The sequence below is a fragment of the Trichechus manatus genome, unplaced genomic scaffold (genome assembly GCF_000243295.1).
Source record: "Trichechus manatus latirostris isolate Lorelei unplaced genomic scaffold, TriManLat1.0 scaffold00012, whole genome shotgun sequence".
Classification (NCBI taxonomy): Eukaryota; Metazoa; Chordata; class Mammalia; order Sirenia; family Trichechidae; genus Trichechus; species Trichechus manatus.
Window position 1 is genome coordinate 27,129,601 of NW_004443948.1, and position 27,668 is coordinate 27,157,268.

The 27,668-nt window shown below is 40.9% G+C and overlaps 1 protein-coding gene across 3 annotated transcripts; it reads right to left on the reverse strand.

The window, feature by feature from the left end:
- Nucleotides 1–523: 523 nt before the first annotated feature.
- Nucleotides 524–24,117, reverse strand: MRPL39 (mitochondrial ribosomal protein L39). 3 transcript variants are annotated; one of them, XM_004371354.2, is made up of 10 exons: nt 24,020–24,117; nt 22,892–23,098; nt 19,594–19,733; nt 17,108–17,207; nt 15,076–15,143; nt 11,790–11,902; nt 9,876–9,941; nt 8,794–8,947; nt 4,719–4,766; nt 524–620 (listed from the first exon to the last, which is right to left on the reverse strand). In XM_004371354.2, the coding sequence occupies exons 1-10, from the start codon at nt 24,090–24,092 to the stop codon at nt 573–575; spliced, it is 1,017 nt and encodes a 338-aa protein (XP_004371411.1). In that variant the 5' UTR covers nt 24,093–24,117; the 3' UTR covers nt 524–572. The 3 variants fall into 3 exon arrangements, with proteins under 3 accessions (XP_004371411.1, XP_023582419.1, XP_023582418.1); XM_023726650.1 differs by lacking the exon at nt 4,719–4,766 and having other exon boundaries at nt 558–620; XM_023726651.1 differs by lacking the exons at nt 15,076–15,143; nt 17,108–17,207.
- Between the last annotated feature and the right edge of the window lie 3,551 nt (nt 24,118–27,668).

The window sequence follows — 27,668 nt, forward strand, 5'->3', positions numbered from 1 at the left end:
CTTCTCAAAAGGTTGTTGTAAGGATTTAATTAAGAGGTCCTTACGGAAGGCTTAGGAGCCCTGATGGCACAGTGTTAAGTGCTCAGCTGCTAAATAAAAGGTTGGTGGTTTGAAGCCACCAGCTGCCCTGTAAGAGGAAGTTGTGGCAGTCTGCTTCTGTAAAAATTTACAGCCTTGGAAACCTTATGGGGCAGTTCTACTCTATCCTACAGGGTTGCTATGAGTCAGAATCAACTCGACGGCAGTGGGTTTAGTTTTTCGGGTTGTGAAGGGCTTAACACAATGCCCAGTATGCAACACTCGGGCTTTTAGGAGATTAATGTGTGTATGTACATATATGTTTCTACATGTAGAAAAGAAGTACTGAAAAAAAAAAAATCAAAGGATTTGGAGAGGGGCAGAAGAGGGGCTTGTTTTTGTGTGAAATTTTTATTACAAGCAACAAAGTTGTTTTATCCTTTAGAGAGAAGGGAAAAAGTAAAGAGCATGATAAATCCTGATAAGCACACCCAAACATATGAAAAAAAACTTTTATTTTAACTTATCATACATATTTAAATTTTAGGAAGTTTCTAGGTAGGCGCACTTTCCTCTGTGGGTTTGGTCTGATCTTCGGTTACCTGGAAAAACATAACAGCTTTACTTTTAGAATAAACACTTTCAGTTTCACCCTCCGCCCACCACTTTAAATCATTCCACAGTCCTTCTCTCTCTCCTTCAATAGCAATTATTATAGAAAGTTATGTAGGAAAAGAAGACTTTCAAAGCCACATTACCAATGTAAATTACAAATATACAGCGATTCCTGTCAAAAATATAATGTGAGGCATATTATATCTAGTCTTCTCAAGTGTGTCATTTCATAGTTCACCTATAAAACAAAATCATTAGTATAAAAAAAAAACAAAAGACCAGAAGTGCTGCAACAAGTTATTTTAAATCAACCTATTTTGCTGGGAGGTATAATTCTATTTTGAGTACAGCATATTACAGGCTTAGTCCAAACAGATATCATGTGTCCGTATTTCTATTGTCTAACTCAGCCACATCACACTCACCGAGCTAAAACTGAGCTTCTCATCACCCCAAACCTGCCCCACCTCCTGCACTCTCCGTCTCAGGGAAGGGCTCTCCCCGCCGCCCCAGGCCAGCATTCGAGAATCCATCTCCTCTCACCTGCGTAAGGTCAACGGCGAATTAATTCTACCTAAGAAACTCGCAGCCCTTCTCCCCGCCATGGCTGAAGGCCCTTCTCCCCGCCATGGATGAACGCCCTTCTCCCCGCCATGGCTGAACTTCAGGACCTTATCGTTTTCGACCCCCTAAAGGTACTCCTGGCTTAATTTACAGCTCCCTTCCACACTGCCGACCCCCTAAAGGTACTCCTGGCTTAATTTACAGCTCCCTTCCACACTGCCAACCCCCTAAAGGTACTCCTGGCTTAATTTACAGCTCCCTTCTACACTGCCCCCAAAATGCACTTCTGAATATGAATCGCCAATCACATCACTTTCCTGTTCAAATTTCTTGTAACTGCCTATCATATTCAGGGAAGGAAAAACGCAAACTCCACAGCGTGGAAGACAAGCCCTCATAGTCCATCTCCAGCACACTTCTCTGGGCTCTGCACCCTCCATGTGACCTGTGGGTGCAGATTCTTCTTACATTCCCCATCTCCTCCATTCCTTCACACCTCTCGTCCAGTGGCTTCCTCTGAGATACTAACCCCCAGCCAATTACCTGCCTGGCCCATTTTTATTCACCTTTTAAAACCAACTTAAAAGGCACCAATTCTTGGAGGCTTCCTTAACCAAACCTCCAGCTTCCTTTAGGTCTTCTCGTGTTACTCCAGAACCCCACGTGTACATCTGAACTGCCAGCTTGTAAGGCTAGTGATCCCATCAAAGTAACTTCCTGCAAGGCAGCAGTATGTTTTGTTCATTTTTGTACCCTCAGAACACAACAGTATCTGGCACATAACACTCAATCAGTCTGTCTTAACTGAATCAATGGACCATGTGTTTAGCCTGCTCCCTTTGGATAAGCAAAATGGACGGTGGAAGAAGACAACTAAACCAGAATAAATGTTTCAAAAACGGCTGTTTACTGATTTCTACTAGATATTCGAGGTTACTGTCTCTACTATTTTTCCTTCCATTAAAGTGTTCAATTATTATTTGCTGCTTCCTGTGTTTCCCAACCACTTCTTATTCATTTTTTCTCTAGTTTCTTAATCTAAAATGATCATTGTGAAATCACAAAAGGACAAATATTGTATGATTTCACTTTTTATAAAAAGTCAAGAATAGGTATACACACAGAGAGCAACGTTCCTTGATGGTTACCAGGGATGAGAGGAAGAAGAAGGGAGAATTGCTTTCTAGAGAGTAGACGCTTATTATTTTTGGTGATGGGAAAGGCATATCCAATATGGCCTAGACCAAGGCAAATGAAGACACTAAGAAGTAAGACTAAGAGACAATTTTGGTAAATGCTATGACATACACAACTTTGCAATAATAATAACCAAAAAATATGAGTGAGGTTACGCAGATATACATGTATGCATATATGTGTAGAGGAAGGCAAAAGTTGAGTACATGTGTGTGCATGTACAGGTGTATCTGTCGGCATATGTGTATATGCGTTTGAGTGTGCTGCATATATATTCATATATATAATAAAGCACACAGGGGGCACACTTACGGATCCCTCCAAGACAAAACCAAACACCTCGCAGGACTGGTTTACTAGGTTAAAAGGCTTAGGACCACAGTCTCATGCCACAACTCAGCCAACTGGCATAACACAGCTCGTAAAGATGATGTTCTGTATCCTAGTTGGGTGAGGAGTAGCGTCTGGCGTCTTAAAAGCTTGTGAGCGACCATCTAAGATAGAACTATTGGGCTCTACTTGTCTGGAACAAAAGAGAATGAAGGAAACCAAAGGCTCATAGAAGAAACTAGTCCACAGGGCTAAGAGCCCACACGAACCACAGCCTCTTCTAGCCTGAGACCGGAAGAACGAGATGGTGTCCAGCTGCCACTACCGCCTGTTCTGACCAGAGACACAATACAAGGTCCTGGACAGAATGAGCGAAAAATGTAGAACAAAATTCCAATTCCTAAAAAAATGCCAGAATTACTGGACTGACAGAGACTAAAGGAAGCCCCAAAACAAGCACCCTAAAATACTCTTTGAATTTGAAACTGAAGCCACGCCCAGAGATCACCTTTTAGCCAAATAATAGATTGGCTTATAAAATAAACAATATCACCCATGAGTAATGTGTTGCCTTAAACAATCAACTATATGAGACCAAATGGTCAACATTTACCCAAAAGCAAAGATGAGAAGGCAAGGAGGGACAGGGGAACTTGATCAATGGAAATAAGGAGAAAGCTGACACAGTGTGAAAACTGTAACCAATGTCACGGACAGTCTGTATAAAAACTGTTACATGGGAACCTAATACGCTGTGTCAACTTTCACCTAAAACACAATAAAATACTGAAAATAAATAAAATGATCATTGTGACCAACCAGAGACAAAGTTATTCTATCCTTTCAAATATACTCTCTTCTTATAAGATAAAGAAAATTACATAACCTTTACACAAGGACATTAAGCTGTCCTTAAACAATAAATTCTATTTGTAAATTCCCTAGTAAAACCTAGTTTTATAATGATAGCATTATGAAAATAATAACTATTTATGGGGTAACCTCCAATATGTGTCAAATGTTGTGTTCAAAATTTGGGGTTAAACAAATATAACAAACCTTGAATAAATCAGCAGACTGAATGTAAATGTACTAGCAAAGAAAACAAAATGAAGAGAAGGTATACAATCAAGCAACAAACTGTATGAACGTTATTTGTTAAGAGATTACTCTGAGAATGCTTCCTGGAGAAGAAGACACTAGGGCAAAGTATTAAAGAATGAGTAGGATGGAGATACACAGACATAATGAAGGAGCATGCGAAGGAGAGTCCAGGCAGAAGAACGGTCATGGAGAAATAAACTTGCAAATCATTCTGATGTGTGCGCTGATTAGTGTGCTTGCAAACTTGACTAGAATGTCTGCAGAGTACTGGGAAATTAGGGTAACTAGGAAGGGCTCATGAGGTCAGATTACACTGGACAGCTATCAGGTAATGTACGGAAAAGACAGAACACTTAGCACGTGAAATAGTGAATAGGGATAGTTGTGGTTCAGAAATATAATCCCTCCTGCTTGTGAAAATCTAAATACTAACGATACAACATAAATATAGAAGCATAAGCATTGAAATTTGGTTTTTCAGGACATTTGTACATTTAACTTGTCAACAGTCAAGTCAGCTGTAAAGTATACTGGACAAATCTTAAACCTTTAAAACTTCATTAGGTTTACAAAAAACTTATCAAGAAAAAATCATAAGTCCTCAGTAACACCATTACAACCATGAAGAACTTTACTATATGGAAATATCTTCTTTCCCTTCAAGTTCTACAGTATCATTTCTATGGCATTAACAAATCAAATCAAAAGAGAATTTCCAACCTACAACCTTCCTTCTACCAAAATACTACTAGGGTAAACAATCACAACATTGATCTGGCTACTGAGACAATTAATTTCCTTCCTTTTTTTTTTTTTTTTTTTGGTTGTTGCTTAATTTCAATGAAAATTCCTTCATAGAAGATCACTCACTAGTTGTCACAAACACTTACCAATTTCCGAGATCTTTCCAATAGCTTATTCCATATTGTAAAATGTGCCTTAAAAAGAACAGATTTACTATGAATTAAACAAAGCAATACTGTTAAAATAAAAGGGACTGAGTCTTCATATAGCATTTAAACAAAACTAATAAATATAAATCTAGGCAGTACTTATGCGGCTAAGTGGTTACAAAAGTGGATCAGAGTAAGGAAAAAGGCACTATATGTAGCACAGTTTGTTAATCCATTCATCTGTTGATGGGCATCTAGGTTGCCTCCTTCTTAGGAAAAAGGCACTGCGCAGAATAGCTGCTTTGTCTGACTTTTAAGAAATAAGACTTAAGAACTGAATACGCCATTCTTCCTGTTTGGTTCCTTTTAATCATCTCCATCACAGAAAGCATTCCATCTAATGGGAAGTAAAAAGAAATCTGCTCCCTTTCCCGCTGATTGCAGTTCTTTCCTTCAACAGCCAGTTTCAACATGCTAGAGGTCATTCTTCAAATCATGAGCAATCATAAGAAGAAAGTCATTAAGAACTGTGACATGTTCCCACTGAAATGGCAGGTCCAGAAGATCTAGCAAATTATGCCACATCACAAGTAAAAGCTAACAAAGACAGAAGTAAAATCACAGAACCAATTTCATTAATCCTTAACAATCTTATGCAGCAGAGGCTTATCAGAAAGCATTAATGAAAACTGTAAAGAGCATAACGACCACATCAATTTTGTTTACACCAGCTGAAGGTGATACTGAGGCATATGGGTGGGCCAGTGACTATTTCAACATCAAATGAGCTAGTAGAATCTATAACAAAAGGTAAAATTACTAAATATCTATACACAAACCCTCTGGAGAAAAAGCAGTATGATATGTTTAAAGGGAAAGGCATCCTTGACTCAGGCAGAATGAACAGATGGTCCAGAAACTTTGAGGTGGGAATCAGTTTGCTAGATTCAAGGAAGAAAAAGTGTGGCCAGACCACAGTGGCTGAAGAAGAGAGAAGAGGTGAAGTCAGAAAAGCAGATAGGGACAGATAAGTATGGCTTTGCAAGACAGGATAAAGGGTTAGGATTTTATTTATGGGATGCTGTTACAGTGTTGGAAACCCTGGTGATGTAGTGATTAAGCATTGGGCTGTTAACCAAAAGGTCGGCAAGTTCTAATCCACCAGGTGCTCCTTGGAAACCCTATGGGGCAGTTCTCCTCTGCCTTATAGGGTTGCTATGAGGCGGAATCGACTCGACGGCAATGGGTTTGTTTTTTTTTTTTGTTTGGTTACAAAGTTTGGAGCAGGGAAATGATGTGATTCAATTTGTGTATTAAAAAGATCATTCTGGCTACCAAGCAGAGAAAGCACTGTGGAGAGCAAGAATAAACTCAAGGAGGGGGAGGGAAAAGAAAGAGGGACTTGGAGAAAAGAAGCAGTAATAGATGAGATGCTATGCACTGGATGGATTCAGAACATGTTTTAGAGTTAAGAGTTGAAAGGACTGGCTGATGGGTGTGATGGGGGCATGGCTATGAGGGAAAGAGAGAATCAAGAATTCCCTCAAACAGCTAGACAGACGATGGTGCCATTTACTGAAATGGGGAAGGCTAGGAAAGGATGCGAATATGTGGAGAAAAATCAAGCATTCTGCATTGGCCACATTAAGCATTAGGTAACTATAAGCCATATAAGTGGAGCTGTCAAGTAGGCAGTAGGACAAAGGAGTCTACAAATTCCCAAGAGAGCTTTGGTGTATAGATGATCGCTGGAACCGTGATGACAAGAGATGACATAAGAATATTTATGGAATCCTTGTGACGTGTCAACCCTTTGACACTGAAGAGAGGAGGAAGAGCCAGCCAAGAGGCTGAGGAGTGGCCAGCCACTTAGGTTGAAGGAAATCTAGGGACACACATGTCATGGATGCATCTAATGTCTTTCAAGGAAGAGGGAATAACTAATTAGTTCAAAGAGGTCAAAGAAAAGCAGATTAAGTGGCTGTTGGATTTGGCAATATGGAGGTCACTGGAGACCTTGACAAGATAGTTTCAGAGCAATGGCATGAGGGGAAGACTAACTGCAGTGGGTCGAGGACAGAATGAGAAGTGAAGTACAGACAACAACTACAGATACAGATCCCTACAGGCAGAGAGCAGGAAATGGGGCAGGCACTACAGATACAGATACCTACAGGCAGAGAGCAGGAAATGGGGCAGGCACTGCAACAGGGATATAAGGTCAAGGAGAAGGTTTTTTAGATATAAGATATATGAAATGCTAATGGAACTAATTCTGAAGGGGAACACCGTAGGGAAAATTTAAGGGAGAATAACTATAGAAGTGGAGTCTCAGAGAAGGTAACAGGGCATAAAATCTGGGGCACCAATATCAATACAGGGGTTGGTCTTTGAAAGAAGCTGTCATGGATTGAACTGTGCCCTCCAAAAATATCTGTCAACTTGGCTGGGTCATAATTCCCAGTATTATATAATTGTGTACCGTTTTGTAATCTTACGTGATTTCCTTATGTGTCATAAATTCAATCACTATGATCTAATAAGACGGATTAGTGGCAGTTATACTGATGAGGTTTACAAGACTGTACAGTGTCTTAAGTCAATCTCTTTTGAGGTATAAAGGAAAGAAGTGAGCAGAGACACATGGGAACCTCATACCACCAAGAAAGCAGCGCTGGGAGCACAGCGTGTCCTTTGGACCTGAGGTTCCTGCAGAGTAGCTCCTAGACCGAGGGAAGATTGATGACACGGACCTTCCTCCAGAGCCAACAGAGAAAGTGTTCCCTTGGAGCAGATGCCCTGAATTTAGACTTGTAGCCTACTAGACTGTGAGAGAATAAACTTCTCTTTGTTAAAGCCATCCACTTGTGGTACTTGTTACAGCAGCACTAGATGACCAAGAATTCGGTACCGAGAGAGTGGGATGCTGCTCTAACAGATACCTAAAATGTGGAAGCGGTTTCAAAACTGTGAATGGATAGAGGACCAGCAGCAGCAGACAACCTGCAGCAATGGAGAAGTGGCAGCAGCAGAGAACCAGCAACAGCAAAACCAAGAGACCAGTGTGAGATGGCGCTGGAGCCGACCCATGCAGCGAGGGAGCTGAGTGCCTGTGTGCAGGAGACTTCCTGGCAGAGTGGGGTGCCTCCAGACACTTATCGGTGGAGCTACCAAGCTTTGGAATACTTGCCCCAGCAGCGCAGATACGGGCGTGAGGCCTGAGGGCCAAGAGGCCACAGGAAGCAGAAGCTGAAGAAACAAGGAACACAAGAAGCCTCAGTCTCAGAAGGTAAGGCCATGACCTCAGGGGTTTCTCAGGGTGGAGCCACGGCCCCTGGTGTTTCTCAGGGTGGAGCTGTCACTCTGATAGACTAGGAGAATGGTGTGCCTGAAGCCGAGGGAGCAGAGTTGCCGACCCAGTGGGCCTGAAAGGCGGAGTTGAAGCCCAGGGCTGAGAGGCCTCCACTCAGAGTGGAGTGTGCTTCTTAGTTCCATCAGATATACGAAACAAAACGGGCAGCTTGTCTGGAGGCAGGATGAGAAGGCAGGAAGGAACAGGAACTGGTCGAATGGACACAGGGAATCCAGGGTGGAAAGGGGGAGTGTACTGGTGTACTGTCACATTATGGGGATTGCAACTAGGGTCACAAAACAATACATGTATTAATTTTTATATGAGAAATTAACTTGAGCTATAAACTTTCACCTAAAGCACACACACACACGAAAAAAAATTAGCGAGAAGAACACGCCGAATATAAGACCAAAAGGCATTCCAGAAGGGTCTTACCGATATGTGCCCCAATGCCCCCGATACACCCTCACCTGTGCTAATGTGAAAAATTAAAAACACTATCTCAATTTGATTTAATATTTTCAACTGTTTCTTTTGTAAATTATCTGTTTACATCCTGGGCAAAATGGTTTTTAATCATAAACCCGAGTTGATAATATATAGTGTCAGACAACTTAGTGAAAATTAAATTCTATATCCTTCAAACTGGTATAAAATCAAGTCAAGAAATACACCCACACCCAAACTGAAAGAACTGGAACTTGCAGTTGTACTTACTCTTAAGTGAGTAGGTAGAGAGAGCCCCTGGAATCTTCGGACGAGGCCTGGCTGCGTGGCCTGAAGGCTGTGAGCCGCTGACACTTCATACTGGAAGCAAACACTTGTTCTCGGAATAAGAGGGCCCTCGCTCACGTCTATGAAGTCACCAAATCTGATTTGATTTTTAAAAAAATGAAGCCTTGAAATCAATTCTTTTATAATAAATAATCAATTTGGGAAAAAAAAAAAAAACCTATTCATTCTCTTTGCAGACAGATCCCCAATCAAGAACATTCTATGTGGCTCAGTTTAGTCTCTAACAGCTCCTGACATAACAATCTCAAGTGAAGAGGCCAAAACCTTGAAAATTAAAGTCAAGTGAACCTTCTTCTTCATTAGCGTTAACAGGACTTTAGAGGTTTTTAAGTCACTGAACCACACCGTGCTGTCCAGTGGACCCAATATCTAAAACTGGAATCCTTCAACCTCACCAAAACTCACTGCCACAGAGTTTAAATTCACTACGTAGGACAGGCAGTGTCCAGAAACCAAAAGCAGCCTTCTAGAGGGAAAAAGCTCAGTCCAAACCAAGGACACACGATTCTGGGGAAACAGATACAGGCCAGGGAGCCAGCCTTGCAGGATGCACTGTCGTGGGACCTGTTCTCCATGGAAGAACATCAGCATGAGCAGGGACCTCTCTCCCCTGCCTCAGAAAGCACATTCGGTTTAACTCACGCATATAACCTAAGTCGTAACTGACGAGTCAGTACCCACACTTCTGTACACAATGAACATTTTGTGCAATTTCAAAATTAAAATGACCCTCAAATTATAATTTTTATGCAACGCTTTTTCAAATCTTGAAATGAGGAAGTAAAAATAACATGAGGAAAAGAAACCACAACTGTTCCTAAAGGTAATTTAAAGCCTCCGATTCCCTCAGTATTAAAACAATGAACAGAGGAAAAAAAGGAAAGGAATAAGAATAAAATAAGGTACAAATTCATCTATTTCAGTTGTACACTTCATTTAGGTAACAAGAAAGCTAAGCCTTACTCTGAATTAGAAGAGGGGCTGATTTTTAGGTTTTTGCTTACCTGTGCAGCTTGACGATTCTCTCAGGGTTCTGAGATGCTTTCTCTTCTATGAAATCTATTTTGTACCTGATAAATAGCAAAGAAAAGAAAAACCTCTAAATATATGAAAAGCTGCTTAAAGGTACCTTCTTTCTCTTCCTCTTCAGCCATACTTCTTGAAAGAGTGGTCTCTACTTGGAGCCTCCCCTTCTGGCTTCCCATTCACTTCTTGCCTACCTTCAACCTGGCCACAGCCCCGAGACTCCACCAAAGCCACAGGTACGTCCTTGGTCCCAGCCTGATGGCTGTGTTAGGCCCTTCACTTCCTTATCACTGCTCACCACCACCTCTCAATGTGCTCTTTGCCGCAGACTTCCATTACACTCTCTACTGTGTCTCTTCCTCTTGCCAATCTTCTGTCTCTCCTCTCTCTCCTTAACTGTTGTGTTCCTCAGGGCTCTGTTCCACATCCTCCTTTCACTCCAGCTTTCTCCTGAGGCTAGCAATGTGACTCACACAGCTTTAGCTACCACGTAAGTATTTATAATCCTCCATATCCCCACCTTCTGAACTCCAAATTGTATATCTAAGATCCTTCTAGGATGTTCCATAAATATCTTAAATACTCAAATTCCCAAACTGAGCTCATTCATAGTACGGCCCTTCATAGTATACCCTAAATGTTATCATTTCAATATGTGATCAATATTAAGAAAATTGTTTCCATTCATTCAAGAAAGTGGGCTTCACAGACACATACAATTGGAAAATACTATTTTCTATATCCACTTTGGCGGCCTGATGGCACAGTGGTTAAGAGCTTAACCACTAACCAAAAGACCAACCGTTCCAATCTACCAGCTGCTCTGTGGAAACCCTATAGGACAGTTCTACTCTGCCCTATTGGGTCACTATGAGTCAGAATCCACTCGACGTCCACTGGACAGCAACAGGTTTTTTTTTTTTTGTCCACTTTGGGAGACTTTACAGTGCAAATGAGTACATTAAAAACAGATTAAATTTGTTTATGTCAGTTTTCTCCAGACTTAGTTGAAAACAGTACACCTTTTGCAGCATACCAAATACTGTCTTATGGAAGAGTATTCTGTGAGATATTGGTTTGAGAAATGACAAGCTAGAGTATGTATCAAGGGGGTTTTTGTGGACTAATCCAAGAATATATGTATAATAAACCACCCCTAAGAGAACATGTGATTCAATTTCTAAATACCTAAACCCTAATCCATAACCTTTCACAACTTGTGAGTGTATATTTGGCTTCAGGATATAGTTTGTAAGTTATATTTTTACAACACAGATTTCCCTTTCTAATTAGCTCTAATTTTCCATTAGACTGGTATTAAAATTTACTAGAGCATACAACTAGTAGAAGAAGGTGAAGTTTCCTGAGTGGGAAAGGGAATTGGGAAGCCAAGGAGGATTTAAAACGTTGACAAAGAAAATCCATCAAATCGGTAATTTACATGAAGAAGACTTAAGACCTGGCTGCGTAAACATCTCATTTCAGCTTCCAAACTGCTTGCGTTTTCAATCTTACCCTTTTCATTCAGAGTGAAAGGATATGAGGGATAGGCTGCAAAGCACACAGAGTAAGTTCTTTAACATATCTTATCACTTCACAAAGGAAAGAAAAGGGCAGCAATACCACTATGTGGATATATCTGGCCCAACAAATGCAGAAGTAAAACAAAGTGAGAAAATTATCTAATGTTTGTTGTCAGCGTTTTTTCTCAGTGAAATAAGCAAAATGAGATGAACAAAAGTCAATAAGCTAGAGCAGGAAAGAGATCTTGGAGCTGAAAATAAAAAGATGTCATGTGTTTACTGAACATAAGAATTTTTAAGAGCTAAATTTCTTTTATTATGGATAATTTTGGGAGGTTTAATATTGCTTCAAAGGAAGCTAACACTTACTTGTTGTGCTGAAATATTTCTAATGCCACTTTTGCTTCAACTTCCAAAGTTTCAAATGGAAGATCTTTATAAATTAAAGCATGAGCGTCTTTTGTGAAGGAACGCAGGTTCTCCTTAAAAATGAAAGCATTAACCTTAATAACACATTACTTAAAAGTATTTCTCCACAAGTTAGACAAGATTAATTTAAAAAAAAAAAAAAGACAATAAGCTCAAATCTGTTACGGGGGAAAGTTACTAATTTGCAACAACTAAATATTTGGACCATAAAATACAGCGTTAGCAATCTCTCCCAATTCTACAAATTATAAAACTTGTAATTATGGTATCAGTCTCCCCTAATCATAATCCCCAAAAATAATCCTATAAAAAGTTTAATAAGAATTTTATCTAAATTATACAGTTTTATGTTTATTAACCCTGTGGTGCAGTAAGTAGAACTGTTAATAAACAAGCAAGACACAAAAAAAATTATGTTTACACTATGAATAAAAATAAGTTTTTAAAATAAATGGGAAAAAATTATTGTTTACATGATTCAGAAAGTTTCACTAGAAAATGTAAATGTCATCATTGGCCCTGTCCAAAATACAGCATATATCCACACCTCTATATTTCTGTTTAATGAAACTATCAATTTTATACACTTAAAGTGATTAACTAATATTACACACTAACAATGTTTGTAAGATTTTTAATTAAAAAAACTCTGATTAATCCTAGAGCAACAGAGGAAGAAGGAGACCCAGGAATCAGAGAAGGAAATGGACTGCAGGTCTAACTGCCTCCATGAACTACTACCTCCTTTGCCATGAGACCAGAAGAACTGGATGGTGCCCAGCTACAATTACTGAACATTTTGCTCAAGGACTCCATAGATGGGTCTTGACCAAAAGAAGGAAAAATGTGGAACAGAACTTCAAATTCTTAAGAAATTCAGACTTACTGGATACACTGAGACTGGAAGAACCCTGAATTTATTGCCTGGAAACAACTTTTAAACCTTGAACCAAATTTTCAATTAGAAAACTGAAGTCATCTTTGAGCTAAACTACGGTTTAGCTCAATTAATAAAGAATGTTCGCATTGAGCACTGCGCTCTTTTAGTATTGTCTAGTTTGAAATCAAATCGACAAACCAAACTCATTGCTTTCAAGTTGAATTCCAACCCATAGCAACTCTACAGGACACAGCAGAACTGCCCAATAGGGTTTCCAAGGCTATACATCTTTATGGAAGCAGACTGCCACATTTTTCTCCCATGGAACGACTGGTAGTTTCGAACTGCCAAGCTTTCAGTTAGCAGCTGAGCACTTAACCATTGCACCACCAGGGCTCCTTCAAACTGACAAAAGTAAAGCACAGGTAAGAACATTAAAGGGCAGAGAGTCTCAGTTAATAGTGGTGCAACAATACGGGCAGAGACAGCGAGGATGGTGGCACAATGTGAAGGATATAACCACTGTCACTGACCTGTACAAGTAAAAACTGTGTATGATCTGTGTTTTGTTATGCATATTTTCACCAAAATTGAGAATTCTGAGTTTCTGTACTATAAATCATCACGAAGAAAAGATCAACCACAATTATGTGAATAATTTTTATATAAAAATGTTTATAATAAAATTATTTCCATGAATTCCCTATTAGAATTTTTGAATGAAGTAATTCTTTTTTCTATTCTTTAAAGGCACAGTTTACTGTATAGCAAATCCACATTCATGGTTTAATGTATCTGTTACTTCAATACAACTCTCCCTTACTTTCTCTAAGCCATCTATCCATCTCATGGAGTCTGCAATTAGCTAGCACATTTCTTAGAAACAACTTTAAAAAAATAAATAAAAAGAAAAAAGAGGCAATAAATGTCACGGATAATAAGAGCTGAATCTTGGTTAATGAATCTTTACTTAATTCTCCCAGTAAAGTAAGAATCTATTCTTAAATTTGGGGACATACCCGACAAGAAAGAAGCCGCATTTGGCAAGAATCCAGAGATCACGAAGGAAGAGTACCAATCTTTTCCCTGCCCCCTCCCAGCCTCTGCACCACCCCCTCTTCTCTTCCTTCCTTTTTCCTTCCTCTCTCTCTCTCAATTACACAAACAGTAACTTCCAAAGCGAGAATCTAACCCTGGATTTCTCCTAATTGCAAAGCCTTTGATTTTTTAAGAACGACAGTATTTCACTGAATATAAGATTTGCGACTGAGAAACAAACATTACCAATTAAAACTGTGTAAGATGCCATTTACTGTAAGATATATTCTGTTTTCAGAGATAACTGAAATGTGAGGGGAAACGTGCACCATGGAATTGATACAATGGAACAGCTATACTGCCTCCTCTTTTCTGATAGCCAGATTTCCCATCCTTAGGGCATACGGTTCTGCTTAACTAAGACTCAGGCACCTGACATTATCCCCAATCATAACTAAGGATCTAGGTTGACTTCTGGCAGCCATCAGCACTCCTACCTACTGAACTCTTGATACGAGTCGTCCTTGTTAACAAGACCCTATGGTTAACGTGCTCGGCTGCTAACTAACTGAAAGGTTGCAAGTCTGAGTCCACCAGAAGAAAGGCCTGATGATCTACTTCCAAAAAAAACAGTTATTCACTGGAGCACAGCTCAACCCTGACATATATATGTTCACCATGAGTCAGAATCAACTGAACAGCAAGTGGTAACTGGTCTTGCTCCCCAAGTCCCAAAACAACAGGACCTCTCTGTATCACAAAAGCAATTCACAAAGAAAACTCTTGCTATTTGTTGCTATTTGAGGGGGCAGCTTTATCAATAGCCTGACTCTTTAACTCTCCCCAGTTCTCCATACGTAACCCTAATGTAAACAGGGAACTCACAGCACGCAACAGGCTAAAATGTTTCAGGTAGTCGTTTTCAACCTGTGCCCGGAGGATCCAAGCAGGCACAGTGCCAGGTCCACCACATCAACCAAGAGAACTATGCATCTATATGCTACGTTCTGGCAATCCAGTCATATCTGAAAACCATCATCTTGAGGAGCAGTAAAAGGAAGAAGGCCCTTCGAGAAGAAGTCAAGCAAAGCATAAAACGTCAAGGCAACTGGCCACGCTATCATGAATATCCTCATTCTCACGCCTGTCTCAACCACACTGAAAACGCAACAGAAACAAATAAACAGAAATATATTCTTTTAAATGTCCTCAATACACACTACGGTCCAACAATATGAACACAGGAGTCACTCTAACAGAGAAAGGCGCTGACTCTGAACTAATGCTCCAAAGAATTAAAGGGCTTACTTTTGTTGGCATCCATTCATCAAGTCTTTTATCCAAAACTACATCATAGCAGAAGGCTCCGGCAATGACTGTAAAGCCAACAACAAAACGATTAGCGATCTTTCCCAACTCGACCAATTATAAAACTGCTAATACCATTATCCAGCTGCTCACCCGATCTCCATTGTTTTCTCCTACCTCAAAAATTAACTCGCGTTTTGTCAACCCCAAATGGCTGATAACATTATAAAAACGCTCAAGTGTTCCCCAAGAATAGCATCACTATAAAAACCAAAAAACCTGTTGCCATTGGGTCAATTCCAAACCACAGCAACCTAGAGACAGAGCAGAACTGCCCCATAGGGTTTCCAAGGAGCAGCTGCTGGATTTGAACTGCCAACCTTTTGGTTAGCAGCTGTATCACTTACCCATTGCGCCACTAGGGCTCCAGCACAGCTATAGAGATTTCAAATAGTTACTAGATATAAAAATTCCAAAAGAAAAAAATATTTAATAAGAAGATAAATGACTAAATGTTCACAAAACATTGAATGCATTTCTTTTTTAATATCTCCTAAATAACCTCATCTTTGTTGTTTTGTTCTTTTTATAAAAATGTGTACATGTTCATACTAACAGAAAAGATTCACATACTAAAGAAAGTGTAAAATTAAAGTTCCCCTATCTGTCCTTCTCACTGCCACAAAATCAACACTATGAATCATTTGAGTTTCTTTCAAATATTTTTGGTGTATATACTTCTACCCTTTAAAAAAAAATACGTATGTAATGCTACTATACATACTACTGCGAAATCTTGTTTTTACTTAAAATATCTTGAACATATAAGGTCAGTATGACTCAGAATTGACTTAATGGCACACAACAACAACTGTATCAGTAGTAGTACTTTGTTCTTTTTACCAGTCAAATAATATTCCACTGAAAATGAGTTATCACATTTTTATTTCTTTAAAACCCTATGTATGCACATTTACATGGTTTCTAGGTTTTTGCTATTACAATGTTGCAAGAGACATCTATATTCACCTACCTTTAACTTCTTGTATAACTACAGAATAAATTCTTAATGTGTAAGACAATGTACACTTTAAAATGTTAGTAGATACGAACGTGTAATCCAAAAAGAATTATACCATTTTTAAACTCCCCCCAATAATATATAGTAGTACGTTGTCACATCCTTGCCAATAATGGCTATCATCATACTTTTGAACTTTTGTCAATCTGATAAAGATATCTTATTACTGTTTCAATATGTCATTCAAGTGAAATTGAACCTTTCCAATGTAGAACCTGCCCATTCATATCCATTGTTCGTTTTCTATCAAGTCGTTCATCTTGAGTGCATTATCATCCGTAAAAAATTTTCTTTAGCAACAAGGTTGACATCTGCACTAGCAAAGCAATGTTAATATGGACAATCAACCAGAACATGGTAAAGAGTCTGCACCCATCACCTGCCTAATTCTGGATGTGCCCACTTCCAGAATCATGGCTATTTCTGGTAAAATGGCCCCAACTAAGCACAGTGCTTCCCAGAAGCCTCCTTATACTCCCAGTTCCTCCTTGTTCACACACTCAGTTAGGAAACAAAGTGTTAAGAAACAAACACTGAGGCAGGGTAATCCACAAAATTCATGTTCAAGAGAAGCACTCTTCATGAATTATTGGCCTCTAAAGATTACTTCGGAGCCCTCGTGGTGCAATGGTTAAGTGTATGGCTGCTAACCAAAAGGTAGGCAGTTCGAATCCCCCAGCCACTCCTTGGAAACCCTGTGGGGCAGCTCTCCTCTGTCCTATAGGGTTGCTATGAGCTGGAATCGACTTCACGGCAACAGGTGAATGATTACTTCACATTACATCACAATAGGATGGATTTACATACCCATAATAAATGGGATATATTTGTGACAGTAATTTATATTAGATAAAATTCAAAATGAACTCCATACATCATCAGAAATAAGCACCAAAATATTCAAGGATTACGAAAGGCATGTGTATATATATATATATCTTTGCACATTACCAGGAACTTCTGGAGCTCTGACCAAACTGACCACGTACTCATCTTTGAACGCCCGCTCTATCACACAGCCCAGCAGCATGGCACAGGAACGCCAATAAGCCTAGAGGAAAAATGTAACATACAGACACTATGCACGCTAAGATTTACCGAAGTTTCTACAATATTAAAGTTTAGATCAACTCTGACTCGGGAAATGTTTCTCAAATATCTGCCCATCCTCAGCCTGTAGTGACAGTGACCATCACGCTGTGGCGTCACCTCTACTTCTATTCATCAAAGAAAAATCCACAGAAAAATGAGGCGCCAGGTTGGTGCTGCCGCCATGTTTCTGTGCAAGATACCAGACACCATAATGGTTACCAACCAACAGAAAGTCTTACTATCCATTAGTAGCTTTATTTTTAAACCCATGATAGTTAATTTGCTAATAAACTTAAGCTAAAACAATCTCAATACACTAATGTATACCCATTTATATCATATATAAGAAGCAAAAAATATACTTTTCCAAAATTATTTATAATGATTCCTATCTGATACATAACATCCATAATACAGCACTCAAGTTACTCGTATTTATACCAAAGCAACCTGCTTGGGGTTTCATTTTACTAGCACAGGCGTGATACGGGGATCCATACAAACACCTCAGCTGAGCCTAAAGAAAAACAGGGAACCTGCATCATACCTACCCATCTTGTTCTCTTTAGTGGCAATACTGTAACTGGGCGCTTTCTTCCCTAAGTCCTTCTCCACATCTGAGGACTACAAAAGTGTGGTCACTCGGTTGTGTGTGGCAAGGCCTGCTACAGAATGTATTCTATGTGACCATATTACACACACTAAAAATAGGTACAAACTCAGGCTTGAAGGCAAGTTGAAAAATGTACTTCTTCATCCATCCTACTCGAATGTTTTTAAATGCCCTTGGCATTGAACTCTAGAGTAAAACGTCTATATTTAAATCCCAACTCTACCACTTATTAAACTGGTAACTTTGGTCAAGCTGCTTAATCTTTCCTTGTCTCGGTTTCTTATCTTGGAAAATGGAGATAACAGCACTGACTTTGTAGTTTTTATGAGGATTAAATGAGTTAATACCTGTAAATCACCAAGAACAATGCCTGATACATAATACACGCTCAACCCTGGTGACGTAGTGGTTAAGAGCTCGGCTGCTAACCAAAAGGTTGGCAGTTCAAATCTACCAGCCGCTCCTTGGAACCCCAACGGGGCAGTTCTACTCTGTCCTATAGGGACGCTGTGAGTCACAATCGACTTGACGGCGACAGGTTTAGTTTTTTGGGTTCATGTGCAAGTCAAGGATGAGGTCTAATAAGGGACAGGGTCCCTGTCTTCAGAGAGCCAAGAATCTAATGCGTTCAACAGTTTATGTTACAAGCAAAATCAAATATTATTTCCAGAGACACTAGCAAAGTGTTGTGAGACCCTAGAGAAAAGAAGGACTCATTCTGACAAGAAGAAACTGAGGAAGTTCCATAGAGCTGATGGCATTTTAACTGAACTGTAAAAGATGAACAGGATTTTAACAGGAGGGGAAAGAAAACGCTCAGCATGAAGGGAATAACATCTACAAAAGCAAGGCAGGTACACAAACCTTTAGTGACCAAGTACTCTAGTGTATCCGGAACAAAGAAATGGAAAGATACAACAGGAGGCAGAGCTGAAACAGTAGGCCGGGGCCACAGTCAACAGGGCTGGAAGGGTACGTGAACAGTGAAGGCAGGCAAGCTCTTTAGGGGGAAGGACATGATCCAAGCATGTCACTTAATAAAAATCACAGAGGACCAGGAAGGAAGCTCTTACATATTAAAGGGGGGTGGCAGGCAGAGAAAGGTAAAACGTTATTGAAATAATCCAGAGAAGATGGTCAAAGGCTGAATTCAAGCAGCAGCACTGGGAATGGAACCACATACAACATAAAGGATGATCAATAAATGCAGGCGGAACATAAAGGGTGATCAATAAATGCAGGCGGAACATAAAGGGTGATCAATAAATGCAGGCGGAACATAAAGGGTGATCAATAAATGCATGGGGAAAATAAACAGTGATCAATAAATGCAGGCAGAACATAAAGGGTGATCAATAAACACAGGCGGAACGTAAAGGGTGATCAGTAAATGCATGTGGAACGTAAAAGGTGATCAATAAATGCAGGCGGAACATAAAGGGTGATCAATAAATGCAGGCTGAACATAAAGGGTGATCAATAAATGCAGGCTGAACAAAGATAAGAATATGAAACACGTGTCCTATAGTTTTCTCAAACCAACATACAGAAAAATGCATGACAGAGGTATTTGGGAACTACGGAAATGCCTACTGTAATGAGTAAGACCCTGACTATGTAGTACAGCACAACACTTGATCTCTGGCCGTGTTTTAACATTTCATATGCTGCAGAAAGGGAGCTTTTAAAAAAAAGGAGAATAAAACTGGGGGGAAAACGGAGACAGACATACCTTATTCACTTCTCTTGGATCTCGATCTTTGAAAGTGAGAAATTTAATTTCACAGGACTTGGTCAAAGGCTTGTACATGTCCCAAGGCTGTCCGTCCACGAGAGCCAAAATGGATTTCTTGCAGTACCACTCACTTAGATCTACAAGTTTACAACAGATTAATAATTTAAATTTAACAAAACCCAAAGTGAAATATTACACATTTAAGTACCACGTTAATAAATACACAATGGAAAGGCAAGATTTTGCAAGTTGTCTTTTTAGAGAAAACTGCATTACGAGTTACCTGAGTAACCAATAAACAATAATACCCAACACACCCAAGACATTCTTGATTAACAAAATTACACAAACCACTTATAAAAATCACTGAGTCTCGTTGTAAATGAATTTGTCAATGATTAATAAAATGATTTTCTAAGAGATAGACACATGTAAATATTCAGAGAGCAGCACCATAGATCTATTTGAATATATGCACCTACAATTTAGGAGTGAAAATATATTAATATACACCCACCATAAATCTGTTCTATATGGGTCTTAGGGTTTGCTCCCAAACCATCTCTTACTTCTTTAAGTTAAATACTGTAGTTACCACACATAAGCCAATCAGCTCTGGTCTGTTCCAAGAACCGAAAATGAAATTCCAATCCCTATCAGATGTTCTGGAGTACACAGCTAGTCACCAGAGTGGTCCAACTACAGGGTCTAAATTATCAGCGGCCACATAAGTTCCAAAAAAGCAGGAGTCGTATCTGTTTTTGCTCGCTTATCAGTATCAGAGATACTGAGCCTAGCAATGGGCCTGGAATATAGTAGGTGCTCAAGAAAAGGTTAATGAGCGACCAAAGGTATGAATGACAAGTCTCAGACACTTCACCTCCACATGTGATGTGTACCAAGGGCCGTAAGGGCCTGAGTTCTGGGTTAGCCTCCTCTGTACCACTAATGCCTATCACACTGCATAGGTTCAATAAATGCTCACCAAACAAATGAAGAAACAATCACCACAGTACTAATTCAAGTGCTGGAGTGGAGGAAGACTGAGTGTACTCTCTGCAGACCAGCTTAAGCTAGTAACTGCAGCTGTTAATTACTTACATGGAATCATTGCTGAGTTTTCCAAGTTAAAACAATGCAGCTGGCTGTGTGTGTTGTTTGTGTGTCTCTGCCACGCTCTATTTTTCGGGTTTTCAGAATTTAAATGTTACCAGTTCCATCAAAGCTACTTATACAAATATTCTGATTACAAGTAATATACAGTATACATACAAACAATGAGGTATTATGCAACTATAACGAATGAGGAGTCTGTGGATTATATTATAACATGGATGAATCTAGACGACATTATACAGAGTGAAATAAGTCAATCACAAAAGGACAAATGCTGTATGATCCCGCTTTTATAAAAAGTCAAGAATAGGTATACACAGAAAGCAACGTTCTTTGATGGTTACCAAAGACGGGAGGGAGGGGGAATCGCTTTCTAGACAGCAGACACCTGTCATTTCTGGTGATGGGAAAGGCAGTGCCCAGTATGGGTGAGCTACACAGCTTGACCAAGGCAAATGAAGACACTAAGAAGTATGCAAAAATAAGGGACCATTTTGGTAAATGCTATAATATATACAATTTTGCAACAACAGTAACAATAACCAAAAATATGAGCGGGGTTACACAGGTATTCACGTACGTATATATGTGTACAGGAAGGCGTATGTGAGTACACGCGTGTGCATGTATAGGTGTTATCTACAGGCATATATATAAGCATGTTTGAGTGTGCTGCGTATATATTTATATATATAATAAAGTACATATGGGGCACAGTTACAGAGACTTCTAGACATATCCAAACACCTTGTAGGGTTGGTTTACTGGGTTAAAAGGCTTAGGACCATAGTCTCGTAGAACAACTCAGTCAATTGGCTTAACACAGCTCATAAAGATAATGTTCCACATTCTAGTTTGGTAAGTAGCGTCTGGTGTCTTAAAAGCTTGTGAGTGGTCATCTAAGATACATTACTGGTTTCTACTTGTCTGGAACAAAAGAGACTAAAGGAAACCAAAGACTCAAGAAGAAACTAGTCCACAGGGCTAAGAGCCCACACAAACCACAGCCTCTTCTAGCCTGAGACCAGAAGAACTAGATGGTGTCCGGCTACCACAACTGACCATTCTGACCAAGGACACAATAGAAAGTCCCAGACAGAATGAGGGAAAAACATAGAACAAAACTCAAATTCCTAAAAAAGACCAGACTTACTGGACTGACAGAGGCTAGAGGAACCCCCAAGACTATTGCCCCAAGACACTCTTTTAACTCGGAACTGAAGTCACTCCCAGAGGTCACCTTTCAGCCAAATAACAGGATGGCTTATAAAATAAATACCACCCGTGAGGAATGTGCTCCCTTAAACAATCTACTATACAAGATCAAACGGTCACCATCTACCCAAAAGCAAAGATGAGAAAGCCAAGAGGAACAGGGAAGCTAGATAAACGGAAACAGAATAGACAGGATGGAGATAATGAGAACGCTGACATATTGGGACACTGTAAATACTGTCACAGCAACAATGTGTACAAAAATTGTCAAATGGGAACTTAATTTGCTATTTAAACTTTCACCTAAAACACAATATTTAAAAAAAAAAAAAAAGTAATATATAGCGGCCCTGCTTCCTCCATCTCTGCATCAAATCACACACACGGCAGGGGCCCCCCTTAAGACATAAACAGAAACAAATATTCTTACCCCAGTCACAACCACCCCATGCACATTTCCACTCACCCATTTACTACATGCACATATAAATGTAAACAGATGTTCACATCAAACGAAGAGGCAGGTGGCAAGCAGAGGATAGATATAAATTATGCTATAAAGAGCTAGAAAGGAAAAGAACAACAATAAAAGCTGTGAGCCCAGGGCAGAGTCTCTTTATCCAAAACCCCTTAAAGAGAGACCAGCATGGTAACTGCTCCCAGCACAAGAGAAACGGCAAGCACACTAGTAACAACGCATTTAGGTCCATGCTTCTTCTGCCAGGACGACTATGACTCCCTAACCTCAGCCAGATTCAAGCAAGTCCCAAGACAATCTCTGCGTGACAGTCCCAACTCTGTAAGACCCCCAAGAGCTAAAGAGCCAGTGAACAGACACAGATGTCAAATAAAGAAGAACTTCTGAGAAGTTCAGGGAGCAATTACAGCATGTCTTCTCTGCACCAGTTCTTGGGCACAGCTCATGTAAAATGGTCAAAACTGCTACCTGGATTCCATTACTTACGCATGGCACAACTATACGGAGTCGAAATATTTTTATTCATCACAAAGACAGTGCCAGGGTCAGTTTTCCCAACATGCTTCACTTCAATCTTCTCAGTTCGAGGAGTTAACGACAACTGCCTGCTTTTCTCTTTATTAAAGAGCTCATTCCGCATTTCTGTCAGTTCAGTTGCTGAAAGCTGAGAAGCTGGCGATGTCGCTATAAATTCTGTGGAAAAATTACAATAAACATGAAAACTGAAAAAAAAAAAAGGAATGATATACTGCCAATACTACCACTCCACCCTACTCCTGAATCCCTGGGTGGTACAGTTAACCCGCTAGGCTGCTAACAGAATAGTGGGAGGTTCAAGTCCACCCAAAGACACCTCAGAAGAAAGGCCTGGCGATCTACTTGCGAAAAATCAGCCATGCAAAACCCTATGGAGCACAGTTCTCTTCCAACACACACCGGGTCACCATGAGTCAGAGTCCGCTACACAGCAATTGGTTACCGGCTATAAAAAGGAAAGAACAGGAGGCCAGAGAACTCTAAACACAGTTTGCCAAAAAGCTGCTCGGAGGTCAACTTAAATAGTTTTCTAACGTTAATAATCAGACAAAACGCCAACAGAAGAAAATAGCAGTTGACCCAGATCCACGCCTTTCCTTCAACTTTCCTCTTTTACCGTCAGATCTCTGCCCCCACCCGTTTCTTCTGTGGAATCTGTGCTCTATAATAAGGGGCAAAAAGTAACCAGGAGTGGAGTCCGAACTAGGCCAATCATTAGGAAGGTGCGCAAATTGTCGCTTCGAAAGAGTCTTGAGGAAAATAAAAAAGTTCCAAGAGACTGGAGGTCCCACACCAAAACTATCAGTAACTCCGGTGAGAAATGCTGAGCTTATTTTCCAAACCCCAAATCAGGGGACTTGACAAGGAACATACGGACAGTGGTCTGCACCGGGATGGGGGTGCCTTGCAGAGGGCGCCCACGCTCCTCCCGCGGCCCCCGACCCTGCACCCCCGGATCCGCCCTGGCAGACCCTCCGCGAGGCCCCGCGACCCCCAGAACCCGTCTCATGCGCAACAACCGGGGCCGACACCACCCTCGAGGCCTCGCTCCCCGTCCCCACGGCCGCTGAAACTCACTCCAGCCGGCCCCGCCGCCGCGGGCGACCCGCCAGAGCCGCAGACCCCGGCCTCCTAAGGTGACCGCCTCCATCGCCGCGGTGGAACTGCCGCGCTCACGTCCTTCTGTGGTCTCTTCCCCGGAACCCAGAACGCGCTCCCCGGGTTCCGTGCGACAGTTCTGTTCCGGGCCGGGTGCTCGGTCTGCGAGCTGCCACCAGGGGACGCGTTGGCGCTGAGCTAGGGATTAGCGGCCGAGGTCTAGGGTCTCGGAGGAGGGACGCTTGGGGCGCGGGGGCGGGGTGGGAGGTGCCGTGGACGAACAGAAGGTGCTCTTGCTGTCATGGTCAGCCCCTAGCTCGTGACTTAATTAACTCCCAGTGTGCAGGGGTGCGTTCTTCGGTCGGTTGCAGTGGGTCTGCACCCGGTTTTCCATTTAGTTAGCCATATGAACGTGGACCTCGAAACCGGACAGGTTGACATTGGGGGAACTTTATGATACGTAGAGCTCTTTACAAAGTATCTAGCATATGTATACATGGAGAGCATGTTAAAAAGGCATCCCAGGGCGGAATTTTTGTCTCTTGTTCACTGATGTACTCCAAGCGCCTGGAACAGTGCATGGCACATAGTAGGCACCCAATAGATATTTGCTGAATGAATGGACTTACCAAAAACTTCAACACAGTGTCTAATTCATATGTACCAAGATATTATTGCTATTTGAAAAAAGCATTTCACAGGTTTAAAAAAAAAAAACCGTTGCTGTGGAGTGGAGTCCATCTCACAGCGACCCTATAGGGCAGAGTGAAACTGCCCCAAGGGTTTCCAAGGCTGTAAATCTCTACGGAAGCAGACACATCTTTCTCCCGTGGAGCGGCTGGTGGGTTCCAGCCGCAGACCTCTCGGTTAGCAGCCGAGCGCTTTAACCGCCGCACCACCAAAGCTCCTATTTCATAGGTAAAGTATGGTATTATTATTCAGTTGTTTAATGCTGCAGCTTTATTTAATGCGTGGAAATGCCGCTACAGTATGAATTCTACGACACGACACGACTCCACTATTGATCTTCTGTCTCCTGGGCCCAGGTTTTACCTTCACAACAACCGCGCGGAGTAGGATTCAGTATCTTCACTTTTAATATGAGAAATGTAGTGAAGTGACCGAGTTTGCATTTTACCTGACCACCGCTGGTTTAAGATCCTAATTGAGACCACGAAATGTATATATGTAACACAGAAGTGTGTGTGTGTTGCTTCCTCTTTAATCTTGCATACAGTGATTCCCTGGGAAGCTCTTTATTTCGTCAGTATTTTAGAGACTGCCCCCATTTAACCCCACCTAGAAACCATATCCACCACCTGTCTGTTAGTTTGTCTGCTGTGGTGGCTTGTTGTTGTGATGCTGGAAGTTATGCCTGCTAATACCAGCAGGGTCACTTATAGTGGACAGATTTCAGGAGAGTTTCCAGTCTAAGACTAGGAAGAAAGGCCTGGCAATTTACTTCCCAAAACTAGCCAATGAAAAGCCTACGCATCACAACAGAGTATTGTCTGATAGAGTCCTGGAAGATAAGCCTCCCTAGGTTGGAAGGCACTCAAAATACACAGTGGAAGCAGCAATGGACTTGAGCATACCAACGACTGTGAAGATGGTTCCAAGACTGGGCAACATTTCGTTCTGTTGTACATGGAGTTGCCATGTGTCAGAGCAGACTTGTTTGGCAACTGACAACAAGAAACCATGTGGTTGCCTTCAGAACATTTTAGAGCAAGATGTAAACAAAGCCTCTGGTGATAAATTTAAGCAAGTTTAATCATAAATCACACTGGGGAGAAGGAACCAGGGCTTACTAGTATCACAGAAATTAGCCCGACTGGGAGGACGTTAGTAATGATAATAGCCAACAAATATGGAATATGTGCCAATCAAAGGGCCAGGTTTACTAATCCTTATACCTCCGCAGTCGGCCTAACAATCCTTTTTCCAGAAGACGAAATTCAGGTTCAGAGAGCTTAAGAGACCTACCCTAGGTAGCTCTGTGGCCAAGGATTTCCTCAAACATCTCTTTACCCTTAATAGGTAGTTAAGAGTAAAACTGTTATAGAGAATCCCTGACAGAGCAGGAGAAAAGTAGGGTGCAGAACTCAAATTCTAGTAAAAAGACCAGACTGGATGGCCTGACTAAGACTGGACGAACCCCGGAAGACATGGCCTCCGACTCTCTGTTAACCCAGAGCTAAAATCATTTCCAAAGCCAACTCTTCAGACAAATAGACTGGACTATGGGACATAAAATGATACTCGTGAAGAGTGTGCTTCTTAGCTCAAGTAGATACACGAGACTAAATGGGCAGCTCCTGTCTGGAGGCCCGATGAGAAGGCAGAAAGGGACAGGAGCTAGTTGAATGGACACGGGAAATCTGAGGTGGAAAGGAGTGTGCTGTCACAGTATAGGGAGAGCAACTGGAGTCCCATAACAATGTGTGTATACATTTTGTGTGAGAGACTGACTTGAGCTGTAAACTTTCACTTAAAGCACAATTAAAATTTAAAAAAAAATAAAATAAAAAATTTTTTAAAAGAGTAAAACTGTTCTATATCCACCTTTCACTGCCTCAGCCCTTTTTCTATAAAAACATTCTTTGGGACTATCCAAGAGGAAATGATGATTCTGATGACAGCAACAGCAATAATTAACCTCAATCTAAGGAGCCATGAGGAAAAGAAACCAGACATACCGCAGATGTGGGACAGCTACCAAAAACTGCACAAGGATATTGGTTTCATGAAAGATGGAACCAGAAAAGTGGGGGAACTGAATCAGAAAGAAAAAAAAATGTACAAAGGGTATTAATCTGATAGAGAAATTTGAATATAAAAAGTATATTATTTTATTGTATCCATGATATATTTCTTGGATATGTTAATAGCAATTCGGACAGATAGGAGACAATCTTGTTCTTAGGATATACGTGTTGAAATCTTTAGGGGTGAGACAGCATTATACTTATCACTAACTCTCACATGGTTCAGCAAAAATCCACCACCACCTCTGCTTGCCCTTGAGTTTATTCCAACTCATGGCAACCTCGAGCATGTCAGAGTAGAACTGTGCTCCATAGGGTTTACAGTGGCTGATTTTCTGGAAGAAGATGGCCAGGCCTTTCTTCAGAGGTGCCTCTGGTGGACTGGAACCTGCAACTGTTCAGTTAGCAGCCAAGTGTGTTAGCCGTTTGCACCACCCAGGGACACAGCTCCCTATTTTTGTTGAGTTGAGTCCCTGGGTGGTGCCAACGGTTAATACACTTGGCTGCTAACCAGAAGGCTGGCAGTGTGAGTGCACCTAGAGGGTCCTTGGAAGAAAGATCTAGTGATCTGCTTCTGAAAAATCAGCCATTGAAAACCCTGCAGAACGCAGTTCTACCCTGACACACACAGAATCGCCATGAGTTGGAATCAACTCAGTGACAACTGGTTTGATAGGCATTTTACGTATCCTATATAATAGACACACACACACAAGTTTGTATCAGACAGTTATATCAGTGCTCAACAGCCTTCACTTCCTCTTGGCCCGATCTGTGAGCACGTGCGTAGGTACGCCTGTGAACGAACAACAGGGAAAAACTAGTGCAAGCTGTGACTCATCTTTGTATTACTTTTTGAT